Source organism: Anabrus simplex, chromosome 1 (genome assembly GCF_040414725.1).
Source record: "Anabrus simplex isolate iqAnaSimp1 chromosome 1, ASM4041472v1, whole genome shotgun sequence".
NCBI lineage: Eukaryota > Metazoa > Arthropoda > Insecta > Orthoptera > Tettigoniidae > Anabrus > Anabrus simplex.
The window spans coordinates 1,080,700,534-1,080,717,324 of NC_090265.1; the positions used below are offsets into that span (position 1 = coordinate 1,080,700,534).

Here is a 16,791-nt window from a genome sequence, read left to right on the forward strand (position 1 = left end):
CAGTATATGAATCTTCCTTCTTTCCATCATATCTACAGTTTCTTCACTCTTGCCTGTCAGAGTTATCACGTTTAGAGTTCCTACTCTCAGTTTGTGTTTGTATTTTAGTCCAGTCTGAGTATTTTGTCTTTCATTGATATTGCTTCCTGGATTCCTAGGATTATCTTCAAACTCTGGAGAGTTGTCATTCTTTCCAGGGGTACATGGAGTTTGGCCTAAATTTGGTTTATTCCTCTATCCGAGGCTCGTTCTTAGATTGAAAGCAACACATAATAACACTTGTGCTGACCTGCTAAGCCTAACGCATCAGAGGATTTTCTTTCAGGGTTTACTCCATTAGCCTTTGATGATCCTTCTTCCCACAAGGCAGTGGGTTCCTTCTGTACTATCCCCAGATGGACGGGTTGCCTTCTCCGCCAGTTCAGCTGTATTGAAACCTTTCATTTTAACGCCTTTACTGCCATTAAGGTCTTCACACGTATAACTGTGCACGGGGCCCATGGTATACCCCATGGGACTGGGTCCCCACCAGAACTTTGACCCTACTGTAGCTTACCATACAGTACCGTTGCCCACCTCTGCGGCATGGACGCGCCTGACAGGATTTATCCATGTAGACACAGATTGTCTTTGACATCTCATGGACTGGGTTAAGGAAGCTGTCTGATGCCAGCTCCACTCTGAAAATAAATTTGGGTAGCATGCCAGGTTTTCCCTTAATCCACCCGTAAAAGATTTACCACAATTTTCACTACCATGAATTTACTCCTGAAATAAAAATAAAACAAAACAAACACCAACAATTATCATCATGTGATGAGACCGACTTGTTTTGCCACTTACATCCACAGACATCTACAATTTACAGAGAAAAAATGTACATCGTTCTGAAGGGCATGCTTCAATTAAGGGTATCCTATGGATAAGATGACTGCCCATTCTTAACGTTATATACATTAGCACAATAGCATCATCACCATAGAATCTATTTATCCTAGGTTATAACTGTACGTTAAAACAAACTATACTCTGTTAATCAAACAGTTCACCATGTAATAAAAAAACTTTGCCTTGTCAAATCAATCAAAGAATGACCAAGCACTGAACACTTGGCCTATAATTTCTTCTAGCAATAATCAGTTCTGTGCACAACAAATTATCTCCAGATTACACCTATAAAACATTACCCACAGTGCGTATTTCCTTGGAGAGGAATAATCGAGAGTCTGAGTTACAAAAGAACACTATGTAGCGTTTTCCACCGAATGCTCAGCGGGAACCTGTAATTACCAAGTAATGCACTCGTCATGGTACAGTAATGAACCTGTAAAGAACTCGTACAGCAAAGGCTTCATAATGGTAATTGTCATGAACAGCAACCACAATGGTCATGAACAGTAATAGTAAAAATCCTGCTTGCTCCATGTGACTCTCATGTCTGCAAAAGTCCACAGGAAGCAACATTCCAACTTCCGCATCTTCAAGCATCTCTTGGTCAACACAAATTCATTCGACATCAGAGCTTTCAGATTGGTTACCGAGCTGCAGATCTGCAAATAATGATCTTGCATGTTCATCCACAGTGATGAATTACCATCTTCAGCATACACTTCCCGACCATACCCCGGATTTCTAAACCGCTTGTTGCAACACTTTTAACTGACTTCAACCGTCTGTCCATATATAGTCACTGTTTCCCAGGTTACACAATCTTCACTGCTAGGCCATGTGCACCGACTCTTACTGTTGTATACAAGAAGCACAATATACATAACACAACTTAAAAGTTATTTCCTTGAAATCTTTTGCACAATACACAAAATAAATGAACTTGAGGCTTGCTTCTTATTTGGAGCACACACTAAATAATACAGTGAGTAAGTTTGTTGTTTGAATAAGATGTATTTACGTTTATACAATTATGTCCTATTATGTACAATTGGATCTATACTGACGATGTAGAATATCACTAACATATGAATGTCTCTGATAGCTGATCGCTGTCTAATGTCTGGAAGTCTCGCTTGAACGTAATGCAAAGTTCTTTCTAGCAGAATGATATAAGGATATAAGTTATAAGGAAGGCGGGAATCTTGAGACGGTTGTTAGTTCGGAGGTGAGACCTCTCGATCAGAGTTCAGTCCACCTATTCAGTCCACATTTTTAAGAGGGGTACCTCTGTGTCTGACTTACGGCATAGAGCTGATCACTGGACACAGCTGACTGCCTACAGCTGCAAATTTAAACCTAAGAATTTCATTTTTGTCCGCATTGAACTGAGAATGGAAGATAGGAAAACTTAAAACTTTTCAATACACAGCTGCAAAATCGGGCCTCCAATTTATACTCGCTGGCTGATGTCACAAGTCATGAGTCAGCATGCTAGCTGGACACACACACACATTCCAGGAGCTTCGATGCGGGAGCGGGTTGCATAGCTGCAAGACGGAGGACACTACAACACTTACCCAAGCAGAAATGTATACAAAATATAATGATTCACATAAGCAGTACTCTCTAACTACAAAATCTTCTTACAATATTATGTTCTTACATCTTAATTAATGGCCGTAGCTGTGTTGAAACACCGGATCCCGTGAGATCTCCGAAGTTAAGCAACACTGGGCATGGTCAAGATTTGGATGGGTTGTCACACGCTGTAGCAGAAAGGAACTGGCCACCCTACCGTACGTAAACTCTGGTTCAGGCACACCTCTGCGGATGTTCGGACCTGTCTTCGGGCAGAATACACCCTTACCTTACATCTTAATTTAACAAACTCACATGATATTACTACTTTATATTTCAAATTATTTTACGAAAATTTCCTAACCTAAAATCAGGAGATCATCATTTACAAACATTTCCTAACCTAAAATCGGAGATCGTACTTGTGTACCAGTATGGTTACATGGTTTTGAATGACATGCAAGTGAAAGTTTATGATGTAACACAGGCAATGGACATCTCAAATGAGTTCAAAAATAAAGTTAATTTCATTTCACCAGTTGTTCGTGCTGATAATTTCACAGTTGAAAAGGCCTAAAGAGCTTAAATACTGAAGTGAGTTCCTAGGGCGCCCATACACGGGGGGCAAGGTGGGGCCACAGCCTCCACCTAGCTCTCAGGGAAAGGCAAAAATCTAATGTAGTCAGGTGTTTTCCTTTCAAAAAAATGGTTTAAAAGTCAGTATTACATAGAAGTGGTAGTACCGTCTTCCACCAACAGGCAGGGTATACCGTGGGTTATTCTACTGCAGAATATAAGTAGTCATTTATCTTCCAAACTATTAAAAATACTACGAACCCCCAGGTCTAGGCCCCCTCCTACAAACTGTCATACGGGCGCCCATGGTGAGTTCCTTTTTTCTTAGTGAATTGTTACAAGAAAGCTTTCCATGTGCTACACCTGCTCACTCCAGAGTAAGAGCAAGTTTGTTTGCAAACATCCACTATCCATTTGGAAATGTATAAGAAGAAACAACTGGAAATTTTGAGATCATAGATGAAACTTGAATTCCCCACTAAATTTTAGTAACAATACAGCAATGCAAAGAGTGCACTGCATGAGATGAACCAGCTGAACAGAAGGAAAGAAGCATTCCATCTGCTAGAAGGTGATAAGATGTGAAAGAAATTCTCCCCATTGTCTACATTGAGAACAGTGAAACAAAAACAATTGCCGGTAGAAACTGCAAAACACTTTAAGGGAAAACTAACATAACAGTCACAGAAAAATTACTTGGTGTGACCAAAAGAGAGAAATCATCATTCACCATGGTAATGCACCTTCACAATCTAGCCATGTCATTGTGTAAAACTCAACTGAACTTTAGTTCAGAATTCTTCCACATCTACCATATTCACACAATCTAGCTCACATTTACTATAACCTGTTCCCAAAAATCAAAAGTTTCCTGGCTGAACACAAATTTAGGTAAAATGAAGGGGTAATACAGGGATAAAAAACCAAACTAAACAGACACAAGAGATGATGATGATGATGATGATGATGATGATGATGATGATGATGATGATCATAAGTGCATTGAAATTTGAATGGTTTTGTATCAAAAAATGAAGTACTTTGAGAAACTAATTATTTTTCCTTTAATATAAAACTAAATTACTCTTCAAACTAGTCTCATATACAAAGGAAGTAGATAGATCAATCAATCAGTCATTCACTACTGATCTGCATTTAGGGCAGTCACCCAGGTGGCAATTTCCCTATCTGTTTTCCTAGCCTTTTCTTAAATGATCACAAAGAATTTGGAAAATTATTGAACATCTCCCTTGGTAAGTTATTCCAATCCCTAACTCCCCTTCCTATAAACGAATATTTGCCCCAATTTGTCCTCTTGAATTCCAACTTTATCTTCATATTGTGATCTTTCCTACTTTTAAAGACACTACTCAAACTAATTTGTCTACTGATGTCCTCCCACACCATCTCTCCACTGACAGCTCGGAACATACCACTTAAATTGAAATAATAACATTAAGTTATTTATTAGACCACCTAATCAATACAAAATCTACATACCACTTAATCGAGCAGCTCGTCTCCTTTCTCCCAAGTCTTCCCAGCCCAAACCTTGCAACATTTTTGTAACACTACTCTTTTGTCGGAAATCATCCAGAACAAATCGAGCTGCTTTTCTTTGGACTTTTTCCAGTTCTTGAATCAAGTAATCCTGGTGAGGGTTCCATACACTGGAACCATACTCTAGTTGGGGTCTTACCAGAGACTTATACGCCCTCTCCTTTACATCCTTACTACAACCTCTAAATACTCTCATAACCCTGTGCAGAGATCTGTACCCTTTATTTACAGTCATATTTATGTGATTACCCCAATGAAGATCTTTCCTTATATTAATACCTAGGTATTTACAATGATCCCCAAAAGGAATGTTCACCCCATCAACGCAGTAATTAAAACTGAGAGAACTTTTCCTATTTGTGAAACTCACAACCTGACTTTTATCCCCGTTTATCATCATACCATTGCCTACTGTCCATCTCACATTATTTATTTATTTATTTATTATGGCTTCTTTCATGTGGCGAAGTTAGGGCACATGGCCCAAGTCATTTTGCAGTTGCTCACAATCTTGTAACTTATTTATTACTCTGTAAAAGAATAACATCATCTGCAAAAAGCCTTATCTCTGATTCCACTTCTTTGCACATATCATTGATATATATAAGAAAACATAAAGGTCCAATAATACTGTCTTGAGGAATTCCCCTCTTAATTTTCACAGGGATAGATAAAGCTTCACCTACTCTAATTCTCAGAATTCTATTTTATAGAAATATAGCCACCCATTCAGTTACTCTTTTTTCTAGTCCAATAGCACTCATTTTTGCCAGTAGTCTTCCATGATCTACCCTATCAAATGGCTTAGATAGGTCAATCGCAATGCAGTCCATTTGGCCTCCTGAATCCATGATATCTGCTATATCATGCTGAAATCCTACAAGCTGAGCTTCAGTGGAATAACCTTTCCTAAACCCAAACTGCCTTCTGTCAAACCAGTTATTAATTTCACAAACATGTCTAATATAATCAGAAAGAATGCTTTCCCAAAGCTTACATGCAATGCAATGCAATGCATATATTTAGGGAACAATATAACATCAAAAATAAGATTGTATGCAGATGTCATAATTGTTTATAGGGAAATAAATAACATTGAGGATTGTTCAGAATTACAAAGGGACCTTGAGAGTATCCAGCAATGGGTTGAAGAAAATAATATGAAGGTTAATGGAGGCAAATCAACTGTTACAACATTTACAAAGAGGAGCTTTAAAACTGAATTTGAATATACTTTGGATGAGGTAGTTATCCCAAAAGATGGCAAGTGCAAATACTTAGGTATGAGATTTGAAAGTAATTTGCACTGGAAGGGTCATGTTGATGACATTGTTGGGAAAGCATACAGATCGTTACCTGTCATAATGAGGCTACTTAAAAGATGAAACAAAGAATTAAAAGAGAAAAGTTACTTAAGTATGGTTTGTCCATTATTGGAATATGCAAACAGTGTTTGGGATCCTCACCAAGAATACCTAATAAAAGAAATAGATGGTGTGCAGAGGAAAGCAGCAAGATTTGTAACAGGGGATTTCAGGAAAAAAGTTGTTTATCAGAAATGTTAGAGGAACTTGGGTGGGGAAACTTTAAGTAAGAGAAGGGAGAAAACTAGACTTATAGGATTATATAGAGCCTATACAGGGGAAGAAGCATGGGGAGAAATCCGTGAGAGGCTTCAGTTGGAAAATAATTATATCGGCAGGACTGACCACAAATATAAAATTAGAAGGAATTTTAGCAGAAGCGATTGGGGTAAATTTTCATTCATTTGGAAGGGCATGAAGGAGTGGAACAGTTTACCAGGGGTAGTGTTTGATCCTTTTCCAAAATCTGTACAGATATTCAAGAAGAGAATAAACAGCAACAGAGAAAATAAATGAAGTGTTAGAGGGCATTCGACCAGTGCAGGTTGTTGTAAATAAAAACAGTGTGTGAATAAATTAATTCCATCCCCTGGTCCATGGAGTTTGGAAAGCCGAAGTAGGGGACTGCTTGTAGGGGTGAAGTACAGTGGGGACTTCGAGGGCCCTGGGACCGCTACGGTAGCTGTGAAGGCCCTTCAGGAACTCCGAAAAGTGGTGGCAAAAGGGGCTCTGGTTAAGACGCAGTAGGTCATTATGCTACTTAGGTTCCAAAATGGGTAAAAAGAAATAAATAAATGCAAAGTCAATTTTAATCTTATACCAATTGTATAGTATTATTCGAAGTAATTCCACATACTGTATATGAGTTGACTATGTTTGTAAGTATAGGAGATATTATAAGTAGAATTTTGTAAACAGTATAAATTTATTAGGGATGAGCTGTGTGTTTAATAGAAAAAATTGTTAGCGTAAATTGTATATTATTGTATTCTAGGAAAATGTTCTTCTTCTCTTGTTAATTTAAAATTTAGTGCTTGACAATAATGTATTTTAGTGTACCATTTGCCACTGAGGTAGACACCTCATTTGCAAATAAAGAGATTTTGATTTGATTTGATTTGATTTGATTTGATTCAATTCGATTCAATTTGATTTGATTTGATTTGATTCAATTCGATTCGTTTCAAAACTGACTGACCTGTAATTTTCAGCTTTTTTGTCTATCACCCTTTCCTTTATACACAGGGGATACTATAGCAACTCTCCATTCATTTGGTATAGCTCCTTCACCTAAACAGTAATCAAATAAGTATTTCAGATATGGTACTATATCCAACCCATTGCCTTTAGTATATCCCCAGAAATCAATTCCAGCTGCTTTTCTAGTTTTCAACTTTTGTATCGTACTGTAAATGTCATTGTTACCATAGGTAAATTTTAATACTTCATTAGTATTACTCACCTCCCCTATCTCGACATTATCCTTGTAACCAACAATCTTTACATCCTGCTGACTGAATACTTCTGCCTTTTGAAGATCCTCGCATACACACTCCCTTTGTTCATTAATGATTCCTGGAATGTCCTTCTTTGAACCTGTTTCTGCCTTAAAGTACCTATACATACCTGTCCGTTTTTTATTAAAATTTGTATGAGCACCAATTATGCTTGCCATTATGTTATCCTTAGCTGACTTCTTTGTTAGATTCAATTTCCTGGTCAGTTCCTTGAATTTCTCTTTACTTCCACAGCCATTTCTTACTCTGTTTCTTTCCAACCTGCACCTCCTTCTTAGTCTCTTTACTTCTCTGTTATAATATAGTGGATCTTTACCATTCCTTACCACCTTTAAAGTACAAACCTATTTTCACATTCCTCAACAATTGCTTTAAACCCTCCCAGAGTCTGTTTACATTTTTATTTACCATTTTCCAGTGATCATAGTTACTTTTTAAAAACTCCCTCATGCCTGTTTTATCAGCCATATTGTACTGCCTAATAGTCCTAATTTTAATACCTTCCTTTCTTTCACATTTATTTTTAACTACGACAAAAACAGCTTCGTGATCACTAATACCATCTATTACTTCGGTTTCTCTATAGAGCTCATCTGGTTTTATCAGCACCACATCCAAAATATTCTTCCCTCTAGTTGGTTCCATCACTTCCTGAATCAGCTGCCCTTCCCATATTAACTTATTTGCCATTTGTTGTTCATGCTTCCTGTCGTTCGCATTACCTTCCCAATTGACATTTGGTAAATTGAGGTCACCTGCTACTATCACATTCCTTTCCACATCATTTCCAACATAGCTTATTATCTTATCAAATAATTCTGAATCAGCGTCAGCGCTACCCTTTCCCGGTCTGTACACTCCAAAGACATCAAGTTGCCTATTATCTTTAGAGATGAGCCTTACACCCAGAATTTCATGTTTTTCATCCTTAACTTTTTCGTAGCTTACAAATTCTTCTTTCACCATAATGAGTACTCGCCCTCCTACCATTCCTATCCTATCTCTACGATACAGACTCCGGTTCCGTGAGAATATTTCTGCATCCATTATATTGTTTCTCAGCCATGATTCAACTCCTATTACAATATTTGGTAAGTATATATCTATTAAATTACTTAATTCGATTCCTTTGTTTACAATGCTTCTACAGTTGAGCACTAACATTTTTATATCATCCCTACTTGATTTCCAGTTCCCTGTTCACTTAACACCGCTCCCTAGGCCACCCCGTTTCCCCGAATGTACCTGCCTATAACCCTTCTAAACAAGTTTCCTAACTTACATGTACCACTGCAGTTTAAGTGAAGGCCATCTGAGCACAGATCCCTGTCTCCTACCCACCCATTAGGACCTAGAAATCTCACTTTCAGTTTCCCACATACCCACTCCATAGTTTCATTTACTGTAAATCCCCAATAACCTTCCAGTCAGTATCCCTCCCACACAGTATTCCACTGATAACAATCTCTGCTTCCTTAAACTTCATCCGTGCTGCATTTACCAGATCCCTCACATCCCCAACGATGTTGGTACTTATACCAGCTTGCCTTACGTTGTTAGTACCAACGTGAAACACTACCACCTTCTCCTTTCCCTCTTCCTTCTCTTCTACTTTCCTCAACATCTGCCTCAACCTATTCCTGGATAACACTCTACCCTGGTTCCCTTTCCTCCACACACTTTCCCCACATGTCTAACGATGGAATCCCCCATGACCAGAGCCTCAACCCTACCCACCTCATTTGATCCCCTCCCTTCCTGGTCAGCCCTGTCTTCTCTCACTGCTGCAGAAGCTACTTCCTCCTCCCTTTTCTCCCTCCCATGACCCTGTTCCACCTGTCTTTTCCTTTCCACTACACTACATTTCCCTTTCCTATCTTTTCCCTTCCTCTTACTTCCACACATCTCAGCAACAGTTCCCTGTTCCTCATCTTCCCTCGGTTGTTCTACCTGCAGTGACTTGTACCGATTTCTCACAGACACCTGTCCTGAATTCTGGTCCTGAACAGAACCCTTAGCCTGCAATCTCCTTCCCCTTAAAACATTACACCACCTGTCTGCTACAATTTCCCCATTTTCTTCCCATCCCTCCTTTACACCTACTGTATCATGTACATTATTTGAGGGAGGCCTACTTTCCTTCCTGTCCTCTGAGAGAATCCTAATTATCTCCCTCAAACTCTCCAGGTTAAGCACGTGTAGACAGTATTCTTTTGTGTGTGCTCTGTTTATGCCTGCTTACCTGGTAAATTACAAATTAATTCTACAGGATAATTGGCATGTAAAGAGAAGAAGCCCTTGTGGTGACTGCAGGGTGAGGTTTATGAGAATACTTAATTTTCTCAGAGATTTTCTGACAACAGTAATGTGTTTCTTTACCTGCTCATTTAAAAACAATTTGATATCATTGTTCTGTTGTACACTGGCACTACTTTATTGCTCTATCATAATTCAAAAAAATATTCAATACTTCCACACATCTCAGCAACAGTTCCCTGTTCCTCATCTTCCCTCGGTTGTTCTACCTGCAGGGACTTGTACCGATTTCTCACAGACACCTGTCCTGAATTCTGGTCCTGAATATTCAATATTCATTTGACATATCGATGCCCTCTTAATTTACATATTTCTATTCTCTGCCATTCTGAGCATCTCAGGCAGTAACTCTCAGAGATCTCTGTCTAGTGGTGGGTTCAATCCCAGCTCAGTCCAATAGTATTTGAAGGTACATAACCCTCAAGTACCGAGTTCCGGTCACCGAGACCGCTACGGCATGGTTGACTTTAAATATCTGGAAACTCTGCTGTTGCAATAACTTGTGCTGCTAGCTATCTCATCATTGGGTTCTGAAAATAACTTCAGCCCTGTAGTATGATCATAACAAGTTCAAGGTTACACATAGTTGTGATTGATGTTCAGGAAGCGGCCTGCGAGACTGGACCTCGGTATTTACGTCATCAGTGGATGTGAACTGTCTCAGCGATCAGTCATCATTCATCGCATGCAAGCGGCCTGTGAAACCGGATCTTGCTGTTTTATTTATCAGTGAGTGTGAAGTGAACAGTCTCGGTGATAACACTTCATGAAGGAGGTTTATGGTACAAACAGTCCTGCAGGAACTAGTGTCACTAATAATGCTGGTGTGGATACTTCCAAGACATGTGTTACAAGTGAAAGCTTTAGTAAAGTTGTGCAGGAGTGGCTTGAAGAGGACTGTAGTGATGGAGACAGTTGTGAAGACTATTCATAGTAATCATAGTTCAGACTCGGAAAATAGTGAAAATCATGAGGAAGTTAGTGCAGTGAATGACGAGATAGAAGAAAATAGTGTGAGTGAATCTTCCGACAAAAGTAATAGTGATGCAGTTCAACCTTGTTATTATTACGGGAAAAATCGACATAAGGGGTCATCAAAACCCTGCGTCCCTAAGCATTCTTGGACACTGAAACACAATATTTTGAGACTCCCAGCTTTACAATGTGCATCTCAAATTGGTAATGAAGCTGATCCAGTATCTGTATGGAATCTTCTTATAACGGATATTTTCGGTATCATTGTTCGATGGACAAATGTAAAACTCACCAGAGAGAGAAGCAAGTGCAAATCACAAACAGATTTGAGAAATGTAGATTTGGTGGAGTTGAAAGCCTTCATAGATTTTTTTTTTTTTTTTTTTTTTTTTGCTAGTTGCTTTACGTTGCACCGACACAGATAGGTCTTATGGCGACGATGGGACAGGGAAGGGCTCGGAGTGGGAAGGAAGCGGCCATGGCCTTAATTAAGGTACAGCCCCAGCATTTGCCTGGTGTGAAAATGGGAAACCACGGAAAACCATTTTCAGGGCTGCCGACAGTGGGGTTCGAACCTACTATCTCCCGAATACTGGATACTGGCCGCACTTAAGCGATTGCAGCTATCGAGCTCGGTATATGGATTTGTTATTTTACTCTGCAGCTTTCAAATACAGTCATGAAAGCACAAAGTCAATTTTTGTGACTGATGGTACTGGGAGGGAAATATTCCGCTGCGTGATCAGTAAAAACACATTTGATACTCTTCTCTCAAACCTTCAATTTGACAACCCTGATGACAGAAGTGAATGCAAAGAGATCGATCCTACAGAGGCAATTTCTGAGGTATTTGACACATTTTGTCAGGAACTGTTAGAGTGTGTTCATTGTTGGATTCTCTGCGTGTATTGATGAGATGCTGGTCAGCTTCAGGGGGAGATGTAGATTCAAGATGTGTATGCCCAGTAAGCCTTGCAAGTGTGGACTAAAACTGATGTGACTTAGTGACACTGGGAACAATTATTTCTACAATGGGTACATCTACTGCGGTAAGAACTCGGACGGGTTAACACTTAGTGTAGAAGGCTGTCTTTCAAAACCTACTCAAACAGTACTTCGGCTCAGTGCTCCCCTATACGGGTCTAACAGAAATATTACTGCAAACAACTGGTTTAATTCAATAGAAGTTGTGAAGTGTCTGAAAGACAAGAAACATACATACGTAGGAACTCTCAGAAAGAATAAATACGAGATTCCTCAGCCTTTTTGCCATCAAAGATCATGTCCATTTGGATTTACCAGAGACATTACTTTGGTATCAGAAGTCCCAAAGAAGGGGCGAGCTGTGATTCTTGTATCTTCCATGCACCACGACTAATAAGTCTGAAATTACAATGTACTACAACTGCAACAAAGGAGACATAGATGCCTTGGATGAAAAGTGTGTGGTTTATTGCACTGGACAGCGCACATGGCAGTGGCCCATGGCTATTTTCTACAGGGTCCTGGACATCAGTGCTGTCAATGCCTTCAAGGTTAATCCTGTGAAAACTACGTTAGAATTCAAGTTGGATCTCATCTCCTCTCTTGTGAAACCACAGATGGAAAGAAGACTTACGATTTTCATCTCATGTTCGAGCTGAGAGCTTGCATCTGCAGAGTTATGGGAATGCCTGAAGAAGAACCACAACCCTCAAATGAAAAGTTGCAAAAAAGGAAAACGTGTTACCTATGTGACCCAAAGAAGAAAAGGAAAACCTCGTACTTGTGCCACAGGTGTAAAAAAACAATCTGTTTGGAGTGCGCTAGTAAAGTATGTACACGCTGCATTCAACACGAGTAGAAATGAAAGTTTTTGCCTTGCAGATTTTTTCCATGTTAATCATTTTCATTCATTTCCACCATTTCTCGTTAGTCATGATTGTGTTCAAAGTGCCTGCAGTAGAATTTTGCATGTTACTTGGTGATGTATCATATTATTCCTTAGTTCCTTTATTGTTGTAATATTTTTCTGTGTTGCTATCTTTCATCATAATTAAAATAATTTGTCATAAAGTAGTAGATTATTCCATTATTATTTTCATATTTCTCCATCAAGACAGGTCAGTATTCAGCACTGGAAATGTTTCTAGACAATGTTAGAATTTATACATGTATTAAAACGTAAAACACTTTTGGCGGTCTCACAGACTGGACCTCGTGGTTAGTGTTACAAATCAAGACCTTACCATCATTCTACAATTATGTACCAGAAGCATTTATTTCTGATAATAGTGACTGCAGTGTTTCCATATAAATGGTCAATTTTGTATCAGAATAAAATTTTATCTTGTAAAATATTTGGATGGTACGGAAAAATAATTGTTGTTATAATATGTTGTTTAGCATAACTTTCTGGAATTAGAAATATTCACTCTTTTATATTTCAGTCTAGTTAAACTCAGCCAAACTGGTAGAAGCTAGACACTACATTTTTATTTTTACTGTTCGCTGCATGGACTCGTAAATCATCAAAGTTGCACAATATGCTTGTACTTCCATATCAGACAATAAGAGCAAGCTGACAGTGGTATCTCTTAGACAGTTGGATAACAATAGAAATGTACATTAATAAAGTCTACATAGTGGTGGACTCTAGACTTCTAGGTCAGCTCAAAACAGTTTGATGCAATATTGTTATTTACTTAAATTTATAATTTATTAAATTTATTTCATTCCTCTAAAGAATGTAAAACTGCATGAACAAAAGACACATTTAATTATCTCATGTGATCCTATAAATTGTTCAAATAACATGTGATCATTATGTTCTTCCAGGTAAAGGATGGTGCCTCATCAGATTCTCCTGTGTTACAACGATTATGTGGATATAACACCTTTAACCCCATCTTCTCAACAGGGCCTTATCTCAGGATTAATATATGGAACACTTTACATGATAGTTATAATTACTTTAGCCTTGATATGACGTATACAACCACAGACCAAGGTAAGACTTTTGTCTAAATTATTTGACTGATCTAAATTTCTTAAACTCTTTGAGTTGAAATTGCTGGACTTGGCTCTTTGCTTATGCATGGTCATCTATTTTTTATTGCCTAGTAAACTAAATGCCAGCCCCACAGTGTAGGGTTAGCGTGCCTGCCTCTTACCCAGAGGCCCCGGTTTCAATTCCCGGCCAGGTCAGGGATTTTTACCTGGACCTGAGGGTTAGTTTGAGGTCCACTCAGCCTACGTGATTACAATTTCAGAGCTATCTGATGGTAAGATGGCGGCCCTGGTCTAGAGAGCCAAGAATAATGGCCGTGAGGATTCGTTGGTGCTGACTACAAGACACCTCGTAATCTGCAGACCTTCGGGCTGAGCAGCGGTCGCTTGGTAGGCATTTGGTATTGGTATTTTAAGGCAGAAACAGGTTCCAAGAAGGACATTCCAGGAATAATTAATGAGCAAGGGGAGTGTGTATGTGAGGATCTTCAAAAGGCAGAAGTATTCAGTCAGAGGGCCGATGACCTTCGATGTTAGGCCCCTTTAAACAACAAGCATCATCATCATCACTATTCAGTCAGCAGTATGTAAAGATTGTTGGTTACAAGGATAATGTTGAGATAGAGGAGGAGACTAAGGCCAAAGAAGTAATAAAATTTACATATGATAACAATGACATTTACAATAAGATACAAAAGTTGAAAACTAGAAAAGCGGCTGGAATTGATCAGATTTCTGGGGATATACTAAAGACAATGGGTTGGGATATAGTACCATATCTGAAGTACTTATTTGATTATTGTTTAGTCGGAGGAGCTATACCAGATGAATGGAGAGTTGCTATAGTTGCCCCTGCGTATAAAGGAAAGAGTGATAGACATAAAGCTGAAAATTACAGGCCAGTAAGTTTGACATGCATTGTATGTAAGCTTTGGGAAGGCATTCTTTCTGATTATATTAGACATGTTTGTGAAATTAATAACTGGTTCGTTAGAAGGCAATTCGGTTTTAGGAAAGGTTATTCCACTGAAGCTCAACTTGTAGGATTCCAGCAAGATATAGCAGATATCTTGGATTCTGGAGGTCAAATGGACTGTATCGCGATTGACCTGTCTAAAGCATGTGATAGGGTGGATCATGGGAGACTACTGGCAAAAATGAGTGCAATTGGACTAGACAAAAGAGTGACTGAATGGGTTGCTATATTTCTAGAAAATAGATCTCAGAGAATTAGAGTAGGTGAAGCTTTATCTGACCCTGTAATAATTAAGAGGGAATTCCTCAAGGCAGTATTATCGGACCTTTATGTTTTCTTATATATATAAATGATATGAGTAAAGGAGTGGAATCGGAGGTAAGGCTTTTTGCGGATGATGTTATTCTCTATATAGTGATAAATAAGTTACAAGATTGTGAGCAACTGCAACGTGACCTCAAAAATGTTATGAGATGGACAGCAGGCAATGGTATGTTGATAAACAGGGTTAAAAGTCAGGTTGTGAGTTTCACAAATAGGAAAAGTCCTCTCAGTTTTAATTACTGCATTGATGGGGTGAAAGTTCCTTTTGAGGATCATTGTAAGTATCTAGGTGTTAATATAAGGAAAGATCTTCATTGGGGTAATCATATAAATGGGATTGTAAATAAAGGGTACAGATCTCTGCACATGGTTGTGAGGGTGTTTAGGGGTTGTAGTAAGGATGTAAAGGAGAGTGCATATAAGTCTCTGGTAAGACCCCAACTAGAGTATGGTTCCAGTGTATGGTACCCTCACCAGGATTACCTGATTCAAGAACTGGAAAAAATCCAAAGAAAAGCAGCTCAATTTGTTCTGGGTGATTTCCGACAAAAGAGTAGCGTTACAAAAATGTTGCAATGTTTGGGTTGGGAAGAATTGAGAGAAAGAAGAAGAGCTGCTCGACTAAGTGGTATGTTCTGAGCTGTCAGCGGAGACGTGGCGTGGAATGACATTAGTAGACGAATAAGTTTGAATGGCGTTTATAAAAGTAGGAAAGATCACAAAGAGGACAAACTGGGGCAAATATTCATTTATAGGAAGGGGAGTTAGGGACTGGAATAACTTACCAAGGGAGATGCTCAATAAATTTCCAATTTCTTTGAAATCATTTAGGAAAATGCTAGGAAAGCAACAAATAGGGAATCTGCCACCTGGACGGCTGCCCTAAATGCAGATCAGGATTGATTGATTGATTGATTGATTGATTGATTGATTGATTGATTGATTGATTGATTGATTGATTGATTGATTGATTGATTGATTGATTGATTGATTGAAGGCCCTTTGGGGCTGTTGTGCCATGGGGTTGGAGTAGTAAACTAAATTTCATCTCATTGTCAGCTTTGCATTTAATGCATAATACCTAGGGACTTCAGAAAGTAGTGAATAAAATGTTTCATTATTGGTGGAGAAAACACTTAAATGGTGATTAAAATAAAGGTTGTAGAAAAAGGTCAAGCATGTGTAAAGTGGTAAATGAAGTCATTAAATAAATGTGGATAATTTTACTTTTTAGTGCATCATAAATGGTTCATGTTTGTGGATTGCTGTAGTCATGTCCTAGTTCGTGAACCATGGGCAACGGCTGAGTGGCCTAGTAAGTGGTCCTGAGAGTCGGGATACCAGTTGCTATGGAATGGGAGTGGGCATCTCGGACATATTCTGAGTCGTGGCCCTCCTTGTGCTCAGGCGGCTAGGACTATACAATTCACCGGTGGTCTATAACCCGTTAGAGGAGAGATCCTCACTTGGACTATGTGCAAGTAGGGTAGCATCCTGCTTCATGAATTTACCGAGCTCAGAACACTTTAAGCAAGCCTCGGATCTATGGGAGTGTCGGAGTCCCACTCCCATTTGACAGTCGAGGGACTCCTTGGAAACAACTTGGCAAACAAAATGGAATTCGATGGGGAGCTATCAATATTAATGGGGCTTATGGAAGAAAGAAGGTAGAACTGGCTGAGTCAGCAAAGAGGATACATTTGGATGTGCTAGGAGTAAGTGATAT

General features: G+C 38.9%; 1 protein-coding gene across 1 annotated transcript in view; it reads left to right on the forward strand.

Moving 5' to 3' along the window:
• The window catches only part of Cubn (Cubilin), an 882,604-nt gene that overhangs the window by 810,748 nt on the left and 55,065 nt on the right, over positions 1 to 16,791 (forward strand). Inside the window, exon 65 of the mRNA XM_068225286.1 lies at positions 13,595 to 13,766. Within this exon, the coding sequence (XP_068081387.1) occupies positions 13,595 to 13,766 (172 nt within the window). The remainder of the gene's footprint in view (positions 1 to 13,594; positions 13,767 to 16,791) is intronic.